We start from the raw sequence: 17690 nt of genomic DNA on the forward strand, positions 1-17690 counted from the left end.
TTTTGGCTCATTGGTATAGATGGTATACATTTTTTTTTTTCATTTATTTTTTTTAGGGGTTGTTGTCATTCCTCAGTGCCCCACTTATTGGTGCTCTTTCTGATGTTTGGGGTCGGAAATCCTTCTTGCTGCTAACAGTATTTTTCACATGTGCCCCAATTCCTTTAATGAAGATCAGCCCATGGTACGTGCATAATCAGATCACAGTGGTTAAATATCATTTTCTTCATTGTTTTCTGAGTAGTCCTTAATTTTGTTCACCTTTTTGCCATCTTACCTTTTATATAGATTTTATTTTATTCTTCCAGTATTCTTTGATGCAGATGAGAGGGTCCTTAAAAATATTGTGGCTAAGTAATAGTTCATAATGATTTTAGAACTAGATACTACTATAGGAAGTGTGTAGACTATTGGCGATAAACTGCTTTTGGATTTCACAGCCCAAAATAATAGTTGCTTAACATCAAGGAAGCTTCTTTCTTTCTCCATATAAAAGAAGTCAGGAGTTGAACAGTGTAGAGCTGGTTTGGCGGTTCTGGGGAACCAGACCTTTTCTATCTTTGTGCTCTGCCATCCTCTGCTAGCACCTCCAATGTCCAGTATGGCTGCCTGAGCTCCAGCTTGTGTCACACTTCAGGCAGCAAGACGGAAGGAATAGCTAAGAAGAGCACACTGCCTTCCTATAAAGAAACTACACAGTTCTCATCCAACCTCTGCTTGTATCTGGTCAAATTTCAGGCATATGCTCCTCCTTGTTACAAGATGCTAGGTTCATGGTGTCGTTAACTGAAATCAGGATTCTTTCACTGAGGAGGAAGGGAAGGAAAGCTAACAATGAGAATGATTTTCTCAAGGTAATAGAGCTCAGTTTTGTTGTAGCTTTATTAATTCTCCTAATGTTCTACTCCACTGCATATGAATGTTAGTTCTGCATCACAGATGGGCTATATTTTCCATGGCTATCTATAAAGACTAAGGGAATATAAGAGCCAGGATCTTCCTCTTGTAGGTTAGATTGATACAATTCTGAAGGCCAAACCCTTGATGAATGCTAATCACTCAAGTGAAATCGTACCAGAGGAGTCTAGGAGATGAACAAAAGATTGGCTGTGAAAAACTGTATTAGAAAAAATTTAGTAAGCAATACAGCCCTAGTGGAATATTTTGAAAGTTCATTATGATGACACATGATATTTAAAACTAAACATTCAACATTACAATAGGAATTTTTTATTCCTGGCTAGTTATTTTGAAATCATATATACCGAAATGTAGTTTGCTTTTTAAAATAGCTTTTTTCACTCTTTACGGTAATTGTCTGTTCTCTGTTTCATTTATGAGTATTGCCACACAGGTTTCTTCTATGTGAAGACTGAAATGTTTGTTTTGCCAACATCTGAAAAGCCAAATATAGCTTATGGAAAAGCATCTGGTTTATAGAGGCATAAAATAAATAGAGAGTAACTTGTTTCTCCATTGTACCCACTGAATTTTGTGTTTTGTGTAGTGCTATGGTGGGAAATAGTAATGGATCAATTACAACAGAGTTTAGTTTGTTGCTCTTTTTAGCAAAACCAACAATAAAGCCATTTAACAGCTCAGCAGTTGGGTAAAATATTCACCTGGATATATTGTCTAATTTTAAGAATTCCTGCATAGTAACTGAATTGCTTTTGAAGGGTGACTTCTAAGAGTGTATTTTCTTTATATCTATGGCTTTATGATTTATAGAAGAGTCCGTGAACGGTCTTAGTAAGCCATTGACTGAAATTCGCTGTTTTTTACTCTAACTCACTTAAGGGAATAAAGGAAAGTTACGGTGTAGCGGTAATTGTTCTGATGGTTCTTGTCAATTTTTTTTCTGATCCTAGGTGGTATTTTGCTGTTATCTCTGTTTCTGGGGTTTTTGCAGTGACTTTCTCCGTGGTATTTGCATATGTGGCAGATATAACCCAAGAACATGAAAGAAGTATGGCTTATGGACTGGTATGTGTATTTATTCTGTTCTTTGTATCTGTGGGAAAATACCTTGTTTTTTAATTGTTTCATATTAGAAGTGTAAGCCTTTGCATTCAAAATTTACTTCTTTGTATAAAATACATTTCATAATAAAGTCATCAATTACTATCTAGTGGATGACTTATATCAAAAGTTTTTTTCAGTACAAAGCCTTGTAAATTTTGTTTTTTTAGTAGTAGACATATACATCAGGTTTGAAATTACAGAATATTTTTACCTTTTAGAAGTTCTTTTTAGGGACGCCTGGGTGGCTCAGTTGGTTAAGCAGCTGCCTTCGGCTCAGGTCATGATCCCAGCGTCCTGGGATCGAGTCCCACATCGGGCTCCTTGCTCAGCAGGGAGCCTGCTTCTCCCTCTGCCTCTGCCTGCCATTCTGTCTGCCTGTGCTCGCTCTCTCCCCCTCTCTCTCTCTGATAAATAAATAAAATCTTAAAAAAAAGAAGAAGTTCTTTTTAAAGAATACTAAAAATTAGGACCCCTAGGTGGTTCAGCTGGTTAAGTATCTGCCTGCAGCTCAGGTCATGATCCTAGGGTCCTGGGATCTGGTCCCACATGGGGCTCCCTGCTCAGCGGGGAGCCTGCTTCTCCCTCTCCCTCTGCTATTCCCTCTTGCTTATGCTCTTTTGCTCTCCCTCTAACATATAAATAAATAAAATCTTTTTAAAAAATACTAAAAATAAGGAATTATTTAATGTCATGAGTTTTTAAACTTTACTAATATTTAATGGCTACTCTAAAATGCAATAGGCTAATGTATAGGTCAGGGATCAGCAGAACATTTCTGTGAATTTGTGGGCCACATAGTGTCTCATTCTGTATCTATGTGTGTGTGTATCTCTTAAAAAATGTAAGAACCATCCTTAGCTGGATTGACCCAGAGGGTGGCAGTTTGCCAACCTTTGAATACTGTTTTGAGAAATTAAGTATTTGGTGGTGGTGTAATCTCTTGTCCATTAAATCTAGGAATAAAAAGGCTAACAGAGACATGATAACATACAGGTCATTATGAGATCGAAGCAAGACAGTGATGAGTGTCAGCAAATATAGGACAAGGATCTTTTGACTGTGTACTGTGTCAGCCTGAATCTTAGTTTTACAAGAAACTGTCTTTGATTCAAAGGACACGAAGAATCATGGATTAGGAAGTTTTTAGGGGAAAATACCTATTGTGAGAAACTTTAAAAAAAAAACTGATTTCAGTCATAAACTTAGAATGCTAAACAATACGAAGTTGATGATGGCCCTCTTCCCCTCTCCCTACTTGCATGTGTTAGTGCTCCCTGTCTCCAAAATAAATAAATAAAAATCTTTAATTTGCTAAATCTGCCCTAACAAAATACCACCACAATCCAGTTTTAGAACATTTCCATCTGTCCAAAGGCCATCTGCCATCCATCCCCAATCACCAGTGTACTTTCTGTCTTTGTAGTTTTGCCTTTTTTTTTTTTTTAAGATTTTGTTTGTTACTGAGCAAGTGAGTGGGGGAGGGGCAGTGGGGGAGAGAGAATCTGAAGCAGAGCAGACTCCGCAGTGAGCATGAGTCTGATGTAGGGCTCCATCTCAGCAACCCTGAGATCTTGACCTGATCCCAAACTAAAAGTCAGAGGATTTAACCAACTGAGCTACCCAGGTGCCCCTGTAGGTTTGCTTTTAATAGAAATTAAACTTAAATGAAATAACAGAACATGGTCTTTTCTGTCTGCACTTAGTTATCATCTTTGATTCCTGTTGATACATTTACCAGTAGTTCCTCTTTTACTTTGGTGTAGTTTTACACTGTATGGGATGTACTCTTTTTGTTCAGCTGTTCCCCAGCTGATGGACATTTGGGTCAATAGTGAGATGCTTAAAGTTACTACATTGTTATGTACGTGTCAGATAATTGGCCTTTGGAAGTTGAATTCTTTCTTTTGAGCAGTTATTAATAAACAGCTAAACATAAGCACTTCTGTGAAGTTAAATCCTCCATCCAGAAGCCAAAAATGGCACAGAGACAGAATAAAGCACAAGGTGGGGAGCAGCTCACGCATGGCAGCATTAATTTCTTATTCTCCAGCACCGAGCATGGTCTCCATCAGGTGATACTTGCTGCCATGTCTACTGATTTGCCGGCCATTTTGTCTAATAGGCCAGACACGTCTGGGATTAAGTTATTCCTCCCCTGTGTCCTCTTTAATCTGCATCTTCCCCAGACGTGTGTGGACTTCCTCAAAGTTTGAGAGAGACATGGTTAGTGATATACTCAGTGCTAAGGACCTGTGATCCTATCCTTCCTAACTCTGCCACCTAAAAAATCACGTACTTCAGTTTTGTACTAGCACTTACACTCTTACTGATGAGAAAGAAGATAAACCTCGAAGTCTTTAAGCTTTATTTCAGCCAGCCTTATGCATCAAGGTAAACATTCATCTCATTTTAATACTGGGGGAAAAAATCACAGTGACAGTGGGTTTCCCTAGAGCATTGTTCTTTAGACTTCTTTCAGGCCATTACATACTTTTTTAGTTAAGAATCTACTTCTTTCCTCTTTCTGCAAAAGAAGAGAATATAAGAAGAATGGCACAGGTAGGATCCTGGAAAGGGAGAGCATGGCAGGAGGACTGACGTAAATCTGCATTCTGCAGCTCTGAAGGAGGGTCAGGGTGTCCGGACTAATCTCTTCCTGTCCACTTGGATTTATTGCAGGTTTCAGCAACATTTGCTGCAAGTCTGGTAACCAGCCCCGCAATCGGAGCTTACCTCGGCCGTGTGTATGGGGACAGCTTGGTGGTGGTCCTGGCTACAGCCATAGCATTGCTGGATATTTGTTTTATCCTTGTTGCTGTGCCAGAGTCTTTGCCCGAGAAGATGCGGCCAGCGTCATGGGGGGCACCCATTTCCTGGGAACAGGCCGACCCTTTTGCGGTAAAAAGTTTATGTTTTTTCCTTCTGTTCGGCAAAAAAAGTGAATGTATGATTCAGTGCAATGTTCATATATTGTCGTGGATGTTTCTTTGGGGAAAACATCGTGACGTATTTTTAAAATATTTTGAAATACTTTTCAGAGTAGTTTGGGGAGGATGAAAGGCATTTTGAAAAGATAGCTAAGTGTCTGTATGTACACTGCCAGAAGATAACACTGCATATTTTTAAAAACAGTTTAGTGTTTGGGTATAAAACCTTATATCAGTCTTTTTCTTATTCTAGTCCTTAAAAAAAGTGGGCCAGGATTCCATAGTGCTGCTGATCTGCATCACGGTGTTCCTCTCCTACCTACCAGAGGCAGGCCAATACTCCAGCTTCTTTTTATACCTCAGACAGGTAAAATCCTAACTGCCAAGAGGGACTTTTCTTCCACTGTTTAGTGCCTTCATAACAAAAATATTTCATGTCGAGAGCTGTGATAGCAGAGACTTTTAAATGCCTCCTGTGTTGTAAATAATGGCTCACTGGAGTTTACTTCCTACGTAGAGTGGTTGTTGGTCCTTCGGCATATCTATTAAGACTTTGGCTTCTGCAGAAAGATACAATTATCCCGTCACTGCATGTGGCTTGAGCTTATGTGTTGTCTGTAGAAGTGATGGGATGCTTGTAATCCATCCGTCTAGTCCAGTCTCTTGGACATGGAGGGCATGTATCAGTAAAGCAGCGAGCTCTACTGAGAGCATTCGTTTTTCCTCCTTGACACTAATCTTACCAAGGAGGATCAAGCCTTTATCGATATCCATAAAATCACAAAACAGTGCACTATTTATAACATGGATTCTGAGTGCTTGATAGGGGTCTCAAATTTATGAAACCTAAGTCTAAATTAAGAGACTTAGAATTACCGAATCTAAATTAAGTAGCTATTCTTTGTAGTCTGTCGACCGTTGTTACAATTGTGATTCTCACTGAAAGCCAGAGTCTTCCTTTGAAGAATTCTTTGTTTATAAATGAGTTGTGGGGTTTTTTTCTGGCCCATTTAATGTTAATATACAAGGACTCGCATCAGTATGGTTTTTGTTACACTTTATTAATGTCTTTATTAATGTTACTTTTTTTGGAAACCTTTTAGATAATGAAGTTTTCACCGGAAAGTGTTGCAGCATTTATAGCAGTCCTTGGCATTCTTTCCATTATTGCACAGGTGAGTCTCTTTTTAGTTAGAGTGAGGTGGTAGAGTGTTGCTCCTGGTTGACCATCCCAATGGGGCCTGAAGTGATACTCAAGTGACATTTTCTTGGTGGAGTCACCAGTGTCAGGAATCTGAGGCTTGTAGGTTCAGAAATTCAGTTTTGTTAAGTGTACTTAGTCTTTGGATCAGATTTTGGGGATGGGCATATTTTTGTCATACAATGTATAAAGCAGAAAGGTAGTTTATTGATTTATACTAGAGAGTACACCTGCATAAAGTAAAAAATTTTCTATCAGTCCTCACATATTTATTGAGTACTGCCATGCGTGGCATGTGTGCCATGCCGTGGGGGTGTAGCAGTGAACTGAACTAAATCCCTGCTCTTGTAGAGCTTGCATTCTTGTGGGATAGGACAGAAGCTTCAAAAAATGTCTGTGTACATGTATCAGGTATAATGAAAACGATAAAGAAAAATGGTGCTGGGGATACAGAGGGACTGGGGATGGGTGTTATTTTACCTGGAGGGGTTGGGAAGGCCTAGCTGATACTTGGTGACATTTGAGCAGAAACCCGAAGGAGAGAGGAACAGGCCATGGGAATATCTAGAAGAGCATTCTGAGCAGCAGGTACAGAAGTAAAACTCTAAGGAAGGACTGTAGCTGGCACGTGTGAGAAACAGCCAGGGGGACAGCACGGCTCTGGCAGAGCAAGCGAGGCAGTGACCTTCAAGAAATTAAGTCAGAGAGGAGGTGCAGAGGGAACCATCAGGTCATCTGGGGCCTCACAGGTTATGCTGAGACTTAATGGAAAGATGGGAAGCCATTAGAGGGTTTTGAGCAGAGGAATGACGTGAAGTACTTACCCTGGAAATGCAGTTGGTAGCCAGTGGTTGGTTGATAAATAAGATATTAATCAGCCAGCAATTTGGATTTTCTTAGGAGTATTTCTTTCATCTTGGCCTCAAATCTCTTTTCCGTGATCAAGTAGTATATTCCGGCGACCAGAATATTTCTCTAGTCAGTCTTTCTCCTTTCAGTGAATAAAGTCCCACCCATTTCTTCCTCTCTGGCTTGGCTTAGTTGTAGATGTAGATGATCTAATCTAACATTCTTTCTTATCTTAGATCTAGTCTTCTAGATTGCAGCTCTGTTTTATTCTGTTCTTCAGGAAATGAAAGGCAGGTTGCATTTCATAGGTCTCTTAGATGTTTTACCATCTTTTAGGTGTAGGATTCCTTCTGCAGATCTTATCACTTACGAATTTTTTGGTAGGTTTAGTGATAAGTTTCAAATTTAAATTCTATAATATATCCATTGCCTCACACTTGCATTCATATGGCATTGAGTATTAGTAAGTACTATTTCTAACTTCCATTTTATTAATTTTTTGAAATTTAAATTCAGTTAACATATTTATTGGTTTCAGAGGTAGAGGTCAGTGATTCATTAGTCTTAAATAATACCCAGTGCTCCTTATATCATGTTTTCTCTTTAATATCCATTCTAACTCCTATTTTATCTTGAAGCTCCTTAAACAGAAATTATGTTGCATTTAAATGTGCATTTCTGGCTGTCAGAAAAGTGCACTTCAGCTTTGGGGAAAATATATTGTTGCCTACATGTAAAAATAGCTTTTTTAAAAAAACACCTTTCTAAGGTATATCACCAAGGAAAATGTACAAATAGTAAGAGTTGATCTTGAGGAATTATCAAATGTTAAACCGACCTTGAGTCCTGCGATAAACCCAACCCCGTCGTGATGTTTTATCTTTTTCATACATTGCTGAGATTATATTTGGTAATATTTTGTTTAAGATTTAGACGAAGAGAACAAGCTAACATTTACTATAATGGCACATAAGAGACGAATAGCTGTTTCACATGTCACTGATCATAGAAGCTGCAGATGCCTTAGAAATTCAGGCAGTAACACTGCTGGAGTGCTGTGAAGGTGCTTTAGAGGAAATTTTCTCTCTGCTCAGCAGAGGGCACCTAGCACAAAGGGTAGAAGATGGAAAACAGGGGCACTTGGATTGCTCAGTCATTAAACGCCTCAGGTCATGATCCCAGGGTCCCACAACTAGCTTCCTGCTCCAGGGCTCCCTGCTCAGTGGGAAGCCAGCCTCTCCCTCTTCCACTCCCCCACTTGTGTTTCCTCTCTCGCTGTGTCTGTCTCTGTCAAATAAATCTTTAAAAAAACAAGATGGAAAATAGCTGTGGATACAGGAGGGGGTATGTATGGTTGGGCATGTGTGCGGAGCGCTTGCAGTGCTTGGAGCGTGGGAGGATATGAGCCGCCAGCCAGCCAGCACTGGACATACAGCAGTTGTTACATACACAGCCCACAAGGAGTATGGTCCCTAAGTAACCATTTAGTTTTTGAGGCCTATGTAGAAATACCATTTTTGAGATGAATCACATTTTAAAAAGTGAGAAAATTAGTTGCATTTCAAAAAACAGGTTAATGGAATTATGTAGTATATATAGATAAAATGATCATTATGTTGCTGTCATTAAATGAACTAAAATGTTAAGTATAATATAATTCCAAAGGTAGAAGAATTGTCTCGTATTCTCATTTATGTCAAGTATACACTTGTTGCTTGCCTGCTCGTGTTACTGCTTGCCCTTGTGCCTTTGTTCCTGCTGGTCTTTCTGCCTCCCCACCCTCTACGCTAAGTGTCCTCTCTCTGAGTTCCCATACTAACTGAGGTATAGCTCTGTCATTGTACAGAATACACTGTACTGTTGCTTTTACCTCTGTTTATTTTTGATTATTTTTGCCTTGGTAGATTGTAGGAAGAGTAGCCTGTGAGTGAGGTCAGTGACATTCATCTTGGTCACTGTAGCACCCTGTATGGTGCCCGCAACTCAGTTAAGTGCTAAATTAGAAGCCATTGTTTATTTTTCTGCTTTAACTTTAAAAAGGGCTCCTGGTTGGCTCAGTCGGTAGAGCATGTGACTCTTGGTCCTGGGATTGGGAGTTCGAGCCCCATATGGGGTTTAGAGATTACTTAAAAAAACAAAATCTTAAATCATACGTACATACTTACTTTAAAAATTAGTAGTAACCATTTAAAGATTGGGAGGGTATATGAAAATACGTGTTTGTAGCTTCTCCCCCCAAATGAGAAGATTTGGAAACTTTCCAGTGGGAGCCAAATGTTTGCTGTCCCCTCTGGGGCTGTTAGGCCCCATCACTTCTTTGGTGCCAGGAGGCACGCAAGCCTAACTTTTGCACTAAATAAAAGCTTATGTGAGTGCAGGGTTATTGTTGGACATATTTCCTTCCTCAGTGCTCTTATCTAGTCCTCCATGTGCTGGTAACCTCTTAAGATTTTACCTCTAGGCTGGCCCCTGACTGAGCTCCTGTTTGACACGTGTTGGGCAATTAAACTTGACATAACCAAAACTGAAATCTGGATTCCTTCCCTTTAGCACTGCTCACCTCGTTGATGGGCATCACCATGCTCCCGGTTGCTGGGGCCACAACAAACTTTGGTGTCATATTTGTGGATTTTTGCCTTTCTTTACCCTTACCACATAATCCCTTAGATGGTATCTCCTGTTACCTCTGTCTCCAAAATCCATTCTGAATTGAAGCATCTCTCCCCATCTCTGATACTAGGAGCCAGTCTGAGCCATGGCTCTTGCCTCCATCTGGTCTCCCTGTAGTTTATTCGCCACTTGGGAAAGTAATTTTTGTAAAGTGAATTTTTTTAAGATTTTATTTATTTTAGAGAGAGAGAGAGAGAGTGAGTGTGAGCAGGGGGAGGGGCAGAGGGAGAGAGAATTTCAAGCAGACTCCATGCTGAGCAGGGAGCCCTATGCAGGGCTTGATCCCACATCCCGGATATCGTGACCTGAGTCAAAATCAAGAGTTGGACACTTAACAGACTAAGTACTCAGGCGCCCCTGTAGAGTGAAATTTTAATCCTCTTGTTTAAAATTTATTTTCCTTTGCAACCAGAAAAAAACCTGGACTCAACATGACCTCATTGTGTCCATAATCCCTGTTATTGAATATATTCCAGTTGAGGGCCTTTGCACTTGCAGTTACCACTTACTGGAGTATTCTGATCCCCGAGATACTCACGTAGTCACTTCCCTCCCCATTCAGCTGTCTCCTCAGAAGGGCCTTCTCTGGCCATCCTGGTTCAAGCAATACTTCTATTCCACTGCCCCATTTCATCTTTTTCCATAGCAGTTACAACCTGCAATGATCTTTCTAAACCAGTGCACTTACGTCCATCTTCCCTCCCAGATGCGGTATTTTGTTTGCTGACCAGTACTTTGACCTGTTCTCTGACCCTTGGGTCAGTTCCCTTAGACCTAGAATAGCAGTGGGATATAGTCGGAACTTGGCATATATTTGCTTAACAGACCAAAACTGATGTCAGTTAACTGTTAACTAGCTATATACGCCTTGGTTAAATTGGTTGTTTAACATTTGGGACAAAATGAGTTACACTAAATTAAGGTACACCAAATAATTTTTCTTGTCTAGTACACTGTATACACTAAGAAATTTATCCCATTATTTTTTTTAAGATTTTATTTATTTGACAGAAATCACAAGTAGACGGAGAGGCAGGCAGAGAGACGGAGAGGGAAGCAGGCTCCCTGCTGAGCAGAGAGCCTGATGCAGGACTCGATCCCAGGACCCTGAGATCATGAACTGAGCCGAAGGCAGCGGCTTAACCTACTGAGCCACCCAGGCGCCCCAGTTTATCCCATTATTGAGACTATTTTGACATATTTAAAAATCACGTTTTCTGTAAATATTAAGAACATACAGTAGCTGCTAGGGATACAAAGCTACAGATACTTAAGGAAGTTCCTGCCTTTCGGGAGAAAATCAATGTTCTCAATTAGGGTGTCCTGTATACAGGAAGTTTTTCTTTGCTAACTGTTTAATCGGGTTGAGTTCCCTTTTGTGGTTGTGGTTGTTGAGAAGAACGGAATCCAGCAAGGTTCCATACCTTGTGGAACTCTTACACTCGCTAGTGTTTTAAGGGGAAATAGGAGAGAAGAAATCTAGTAGGAGTCTTAATTGTTCAAGAACTCCTACAGGGCTCTTCATTTGCTTTCCACTGGCTTGTGATTATATCAGATTAAGCTCTTAAATGGTTATTTCAATTTAGAGAATTTTGTTTATTTTAAAGCTTTTATTTTTTCGGGAGTGTGGGCATGAGTGGGGGTAGGGGTGCAGGGGAGAGGGAGAGGTAGACACCCTGCTAAGCCAGAGCCCAATGTGGGGCTTGACCCCAGAACTGCTGGATCGCCTGAGCTGAAGGCAGATTGTAATTGACTGAGCCACCAGGCACCCTCAATTTAAAGAATTTATTTATTTATTTTTTTAAGAGTTTGTTTATTTGACAGAGTGCACAAGCAGGGGGAACAGTAGGTAGAGGGAGATACAAATTTTTAAAAAGATATAAGATCTTTTTCTAAAAATAGCAAGAAATACTTTCTCATGTCCCCAAATCATTGCTGAATTTCTTTTCGCTTTGAAAGAAAACCCATTCAACCCATAATATTGTTTATTAAACACCTACAGTGTGCCAAGCCCAGTGCTAAGCATTTTGTAAATACCTCCTCTAACCTACATGACAGAGTTTTGAAGTAGGTACTCTTCATTGCCATTTTATAAGAGACAGAACTATTTCAGTGTGAAGTAACTTGCCCAGGGTCACATAGTTAGAGCCAAGATTATGATCCAGGCTGTTTTTCCAAAGGCTACGTTCCTATACTGTATGTTTCCCAAATCACACTTACTATACCTGTTTACTATTTGTAAAAGCATCATGCTTTCAGCAGTAATTTAGGTGAAGGACAGAGAGTAATTCTTGTACTGTTTAGTGGGAGGATAAGCATTTTGGATTAACTTGGACCTGTAAAAACTTTTAAAGCAGTTATATAACCAGGATCCCCAAATCATCTGTTCAGACCTTTGATGCTACTGCTTACAATTTCTGATATAAGCAGTCAGTAGAAATGTACTGAATAGAAAGTTCAACTTTTCTGTTTTCACTTTTCTTCTTCTCTGGATCTGGATCTCTGTCAGCAAAGGGACCTTTCATTTGCTCTATCTGACCTGGAGTAATAATCTCAAGATATATTCAGGGCAACTGCTAAAAATGCCAAAATGTAGAAAAGTGGTAGTCCTTTTATATTACAGATTGAAGGATGTCACCAAGTATTTTTTATTTTTATTTTTAAAAAGTTCTTTCCTGATAAACCATTCCATTCTGGTTTTTCTTCTTTTCTAGACCATAGTCTTGAGTTTACTTATGCGGTCAATTGGAAATAAGAACACCATTTTATTGGGTCTGGGATTTCAAATATTACAGCTGGCATGGTATGGCTTTGGTTCAGAACCTTGGTAGGTATATTTTAATTTTTAAGATTTTGATATTTGCCCCTTTTTTTCCCAGCTTTGTTGAGGTATAACTGACAGACTTTTTAAAAGATTTTTATTTTAGAGAGGGGAGAGCATGAGCATACATGAGTGGGGGAGGGGCAGAGGGAGAGAGGGAGAATCCCCAGTGGATTCCCTGCTGCGTGGAGAGCCTGGGGTGGGGGTTGCGGGGCGTTGATCCCAGGACCCTGAGGCAAAATCAAGTTGGACACCCCACCAACTGAGCCACGTGAGTGCCCCTAATTGACAGACTTTTATTTGCTTCTTATCTAAGGCATATTACTAGATTTTAGTCCATCTCTTACTGTGCCTTTTTTCTCTCAAAATGTATACAATACAGATTTCTCATTTGTGTATTTGTATATTCTAGAATGGCTTGAGGGTAGAGGGGTGTGACATTTTCTATGTGACAGATTTTTTAAATGAGATTCGTTTTTAAATCTCTAATGAGCATTTAATCTGTATCAGTCTGTCATTAGGATAAAACATGTAATCTCAAAGTAGCAAAGCCCTGAAAGCTAGTGTTATTTACCTTCTTTGTTTTTCTGGTTAGAAAAAAACATGTGACATCAGTGATCATTACTGATGACAGACCAGAAGTTCATTGAGAAAGCCCTATTGTTTTGGCCCCAGCTTCCTGTCAGAGAGAAGGTTGTTTCCTTTTCTTGCAAGTCTGGTGGCCTGCAGGGTGATGGCTATAGTGAGGTCAAGGTTGGGCTGCACAGTTGTGCCTTCATGCTCAGGATGATGGGACTGAACTTGGTTCACTCAGGTTTCATTCCCCAAAACATACTACCTCTGTTTGGATCAAATAGGAGTAAGCATCAAGAGTGGTTTTGTTTTGTTTTAAAGATTTTATTTAACAGAGAGAGCACGCATGCGAGCAAGAACACAAGCAGGGAGAGTAGGAGAGGGAGAAGCAGGCTCCCCACTGAGCAGGGAGCCTGATGTGGGGCTCGATCCCAGGACTCTGGGATCATGACCTCAGCCGAAGGCGGATGCTTAACAACTGAGCCCCCCAGGTGCCCCAAGAATGTGTTTTGATGGATGTTTTGTTTTCCAGACTAGTTTTTACGAAGAGGCACTCACAATTTTAATGATCTAAAACACTTATTACAAGTTTCAAGGCCAAAACATCCAAGGCTTAGGTCAGCTCAGTAGCATCACACTGAAGCACAAGTCTGTGGGAGCACGGCCTGCAGAGTCTTACTGGCTGGGGAAACTCGTAATGCTGTTTCTGTATGTGTATCATACGGTATTCTCAACACTTCCCATCCCCACCCGCTGCTCAGACCTTAGAGTGACTTGCCCAGAGTCACACAGGAAGGAAGGAATAGACCAAGTACAGTTCTCCTTTTCCTTGTACCACAGCCACTTTGCAGTAACAGTAACTTGAATTCAATTGTATATTTTGACTGACAGGTACAGTGAAGAATATATTTTTGTTTTGCTGCTTTTGGTTACAGGATGATGTGGGCTGCCGGGGCGGTGGCGGCCATGTCTAGCATTACCTTTCCAGCGGTCAGTGCCCTTGTTTCACGAACTGCCGATGCTGATCAACAAGGTGAGTTGACAAGAACCCATGATAATTATTTCAAAGAACAGAATACTCAAATCCTATTTTCTATCTCCTTCCTCCGTACGGGAAGTGTATCTTCAAAGTAAAGAATTTAAAATTGATTTCACTGTTAAGAGGAAAAGCAGATTTGGGGCACCTGGGTGGCTCAGTGGGTTAAAGCCTCTGCCTTCGGCTCAGGTCGTAATCCTGGGGTCCTGGGATCGAGCCCCGCGTCGGGCTCTGCTCAGCGGGGAGCCTGCTTCCTCCTCTCTCTCTGCCTGTCAAATAAATAAATAAAATCTTAAAAAAAAAAAAAAAAAAAAGGAAAAGCAGATTCCAAGGTATCGTCCTTTGGTGGATATATCTGTAACCATGTCTCTCATCTGTGGGGCCCTACCTGTTCTGTCGCTAGAAAATCTAGTGATGTAGGCTGGCCACCTTATGTTCACTATTATGGGTTTGCTATGATGTGCTAGACATCCTGGGCTTAAGTAACCTTTTTATTTAAATCTTAGGTTTCAGTCATCTAAAGACCATAGAAAACATTTTTTATCTTAACGCTTTTGTGATAGGAATATTTAATTCTCAAAATGCTAACAGATAATTCTTTGAAAAGGATGTGTTTATTCTAGTCATAAGGGGAAAAGGGAGTGTTACAAAAGAGGGGCAGCGATCACATGGTTGATTAAGTGAGGAAGGAAAGGCCTATGGCCAAAGCAAATTGCATTTAGATTTGAGAAAAGATTGCAGAGGAAAGCAAAACTCAAACTCTGTATTTGACTCAGAGGGTCTTAAGTAGCTGCTTAGGGGCAGGTTTTTAACAGTTAATGATTGTGAACTCCTGCCTGATTTTTAACCAGGGAGGTTTTAAAGGGAAATAAAGTGCTTTTGCCCACTTGCTTAAACTAGACCTATGTTTGGGTTGGGTCTACCTGATCTCACATTTTATCAGATAACTTACTTTGTAGAGCTCATGGCTTCTAAGTACTTTGTTAATACCATCTTGGTAAACTGCTAGTGTCTGATGAGAACTTTGGTTTTAGATTGACTTTTGTCTGGTTCTGGGGCAGGAAAAAAATAAACGGTGCATTACATAATTTGTGTAAACAATTTAGGTGTTGTTCAAGGAATGATAACAGGAATTCGAGGACTGTGCAATGGTCTGGGACCAGCTCTTTATGGATTCATTTTCTACATATTCCATGTGGAACTTAAAGAATTGCCAATGACAGGAACAGACTTGGGAACAAACACAAGCCCACAGCACCATTTCGAACAGGTATTTCTTCATTCACCTGATAAAAATGCAGTTCATTTGGCTGGGTTGAAAGATGAATGGGTTTTGGTCACCTAGGCTTTTATGTGAGATTATTTTAGATCTACAGCACTTAAAAACCAAAGCTGAAGGGACTATGTTCCCCTGTATACCTCTTTTTGAAATCGGCTGTACATACCTTTCCCCTCGTCAATTTAAGAATTATCAAACTGTTCTAGTTCATGATGTTATACCTCATGGCATGGTTAATAGCCACCGGTGTGTACCGCTGTCTCCTCGGGGACGTGTGTGCTGCACGAGGTCCCCAGGTGAGGCTGCCTTCTGCAGCAAATGGCAGTTAGGTGCTGATTCACATCTTTGCTCACCTGTTTGCTGTACTTTCCCTCCTTACAACTGAAAACATTAACGGCAGACATCGTATCTTTAGCCAACACAAACGGCTCATCAGTTTCTGGCTTGTATAGCAGAGCAGCCAAAATCTTTTAAATAAAAATGAATGTTTGTTTGTAGGCTATACCTAGGTTAAACTGGCTGTGCAAGTTTTTGTTAAGAATGAACATATCTGGGCTAAAACAAAAGCCTTTTGATTCTTAGGTAACAGCATTAACTGTGTTTCCCTCACAGTTACTAGATAATGTAGTTTGCTTTTGTAAACAAAGAAAACGGTCATTGATTCCACTACTGTGGTTGACATAGCATATACTACTTAATTTTACTTTGGAGATCTTCCTGTTGAACTAATGAGGTGAAGGCTCATGAGCCATATGATGTGTTCAGATTCTGTGCTGCAAGTGATAGGCTGTTTTTGAAAAACTCTTGTGGCTCTGTTCCTTGGGTCAGCTGTTATCCTCAGAATTTTATAGTGAGAGTACGATAGTGTCCCTTTCTCCTGAAAAGCAAATGCATTTTCTTACTGTGGCTCTGAAGAAAGAGAGAAGACCCTGGCTTACAATTCATAGCAATCTGATTATTAAAAAGAAGCAGTTTCTTAAGAGTGGAGATTTCAGCGCAAAAGTCCTAATTATCTTTTTCTTTCTCAGAATTCGATCATCCCTGGCCCCCCCTTCCTCTTTGGAGCCTGTTCAGTACTGCTGGCTCTGCTTGTTGCCTTGTTTATTCCAGAACATACCAATTTAAGCTTACGGTCCAGCAGTTGGAGAAAGCACTGTGGTGGTCACAGCCATCCTCATAGTACACAAGCGCCAGGAGAGGCCAAAGAACCTTTACTCCAGGACACAAATGTGTGATGACCGAAATCAGGAAGACTTTTCTATCACACCCAGGTCTTAGTTTTCACCTGTAGTTCTGGATGTACATTCCATTTCCATCTACAATGTACTTTAAGGTTGTCTTAAGAAATGTATCTGCATGAACTCCGTGGGAACTAAAGAAAGAACCAGAACCGGACAGTTTTCCAAAGATGTTACAATTTCTTTTGAAAAGAAACCTTTTGTTTATTAGCACCAATTTCTTGCCACTAGCTTTTGTTTTATTATACATCCTTTAATTAAAAACTATATACGTACCTTCTTAGATACTAGCAACGTCTCTGCTACCATTTCCTTCAGGTGTTGAGCTTTAACTCTATGCTGACTCACAGCGAGACAGAGTAGGTAGTATGGTTATGGACCTGTTCGTTTTTAACATTGTAAAATCTTGGGTCAAATAATTCAAAGCCTTAATGCAGATGCACTAAAGTAAAGAAATGGTAAATGAATTGTTTGCATTAAAAAAAAAAAAACTTTAAGAAAATTGTACTAAATCTGAATCATGTTTCAAGCTTGTTTGTAGTAATTTTATTTTAAACATTCACCACTGTTTTTGAAATGAGAAAATATCAGCCATTTAGAATTTAAATTGGGGTAGAGTCTGTAAATCTAAACGCTGGCTCGGGTTTGTTCCCCAGCTACTTATACCACTATTCTTTTAATGTTTGCATAATCACAAGAACCTCAACACTTGAATACATAATCTAAAAATTATATAGTAAAGCTGGTAGCCTTGAAAATGTCAATGTGATATCTATATGTAGATAAATATATATAGTGGCCTTTCAGGACTGTCACAGTAACACTTTATTTACAGAGCTAATGTTTGTCCTAAATTTTCAGGACTCTAGAAGAGAGCTTTATACAATTACTGATGTGAATTTCTCTAAAGTGTATATTTTTGTGTCCAGTTATATTATTTAAAAAGTGTTACTTTGTAAAAATTGTACATAAAGTATTGTATAGTTTACACTGTTTTCATCTTGTGTGTGGTTATTGCTCAATGCTTTTTAAACTTGGAACATTCACTATGGTTAAATAAGGTCTTAAAAG

The 17690-nt window shown here is 39.8% G+C and overlaps 1 protein-coding gene across 2 annotated transcripts in view; it reads left to right on the forward strand.

The window, feature by feature from the left end:
* MFSD14A (major facilitator superfamily domain containing 14A) overlaps window positions 1–17607 on the forward strand; it is a 42140-nt gene extending 24533 nt beyond the window's left edge. For both annotated transcript variants that reach the window (XM_059375499.1, XM_059375500.1), the window contains 9 exons: window positions 57–184; window positions 1872–1986; window positions 4705–4923; window positions 5206–5319; window positions 6056–6127; window positions 12387–12499; window positions 14002–14099; window positions 15209–15372; window positions 16410–17607. In XM_059375499.1, coding sequence (XP_059231482.1) covers window positions 57–184; window positions 1872–1986; window positions 4705–4923; window positions 5206–5319; window positions 6056–6127; window positions 12387–12499; window positions 14002–14099; window positions 15209–15372; window positions 16410–16616 — 1230 coding nt within the window. In that variant the 3' untranslated portion in view covers window positions 16617–17607. The remainder of the gene's footprint in view (window positions 1–56; window positions 185–1871; window positions 1987–4704; window positions 4924–5205; window positions 5320–6055; window positions 6128–12386; window positions 12500–14001; window positions 14100–15208; window positions 15373–16409) is intronic.
* The last annotated feature ends 83 nt before the right edge of the window (window positions 17608–17690 follow it).

The sequence above is a fragment of the Mustela nigripes genome, chromosome 14, assembly GCF_022355385.1.
Source record: "Mustela nigripes isolate SB6536 chromosome 14, MUSNIG.SB6536, whole genome shotgun sequence".
In the NCBI taxonomy this organism is placed as follows: Eukaryota; Metazoa; Chordata; class Mammalia; order Carnivora; family Mustelidae; genus Mustela; species Mustela nigripes.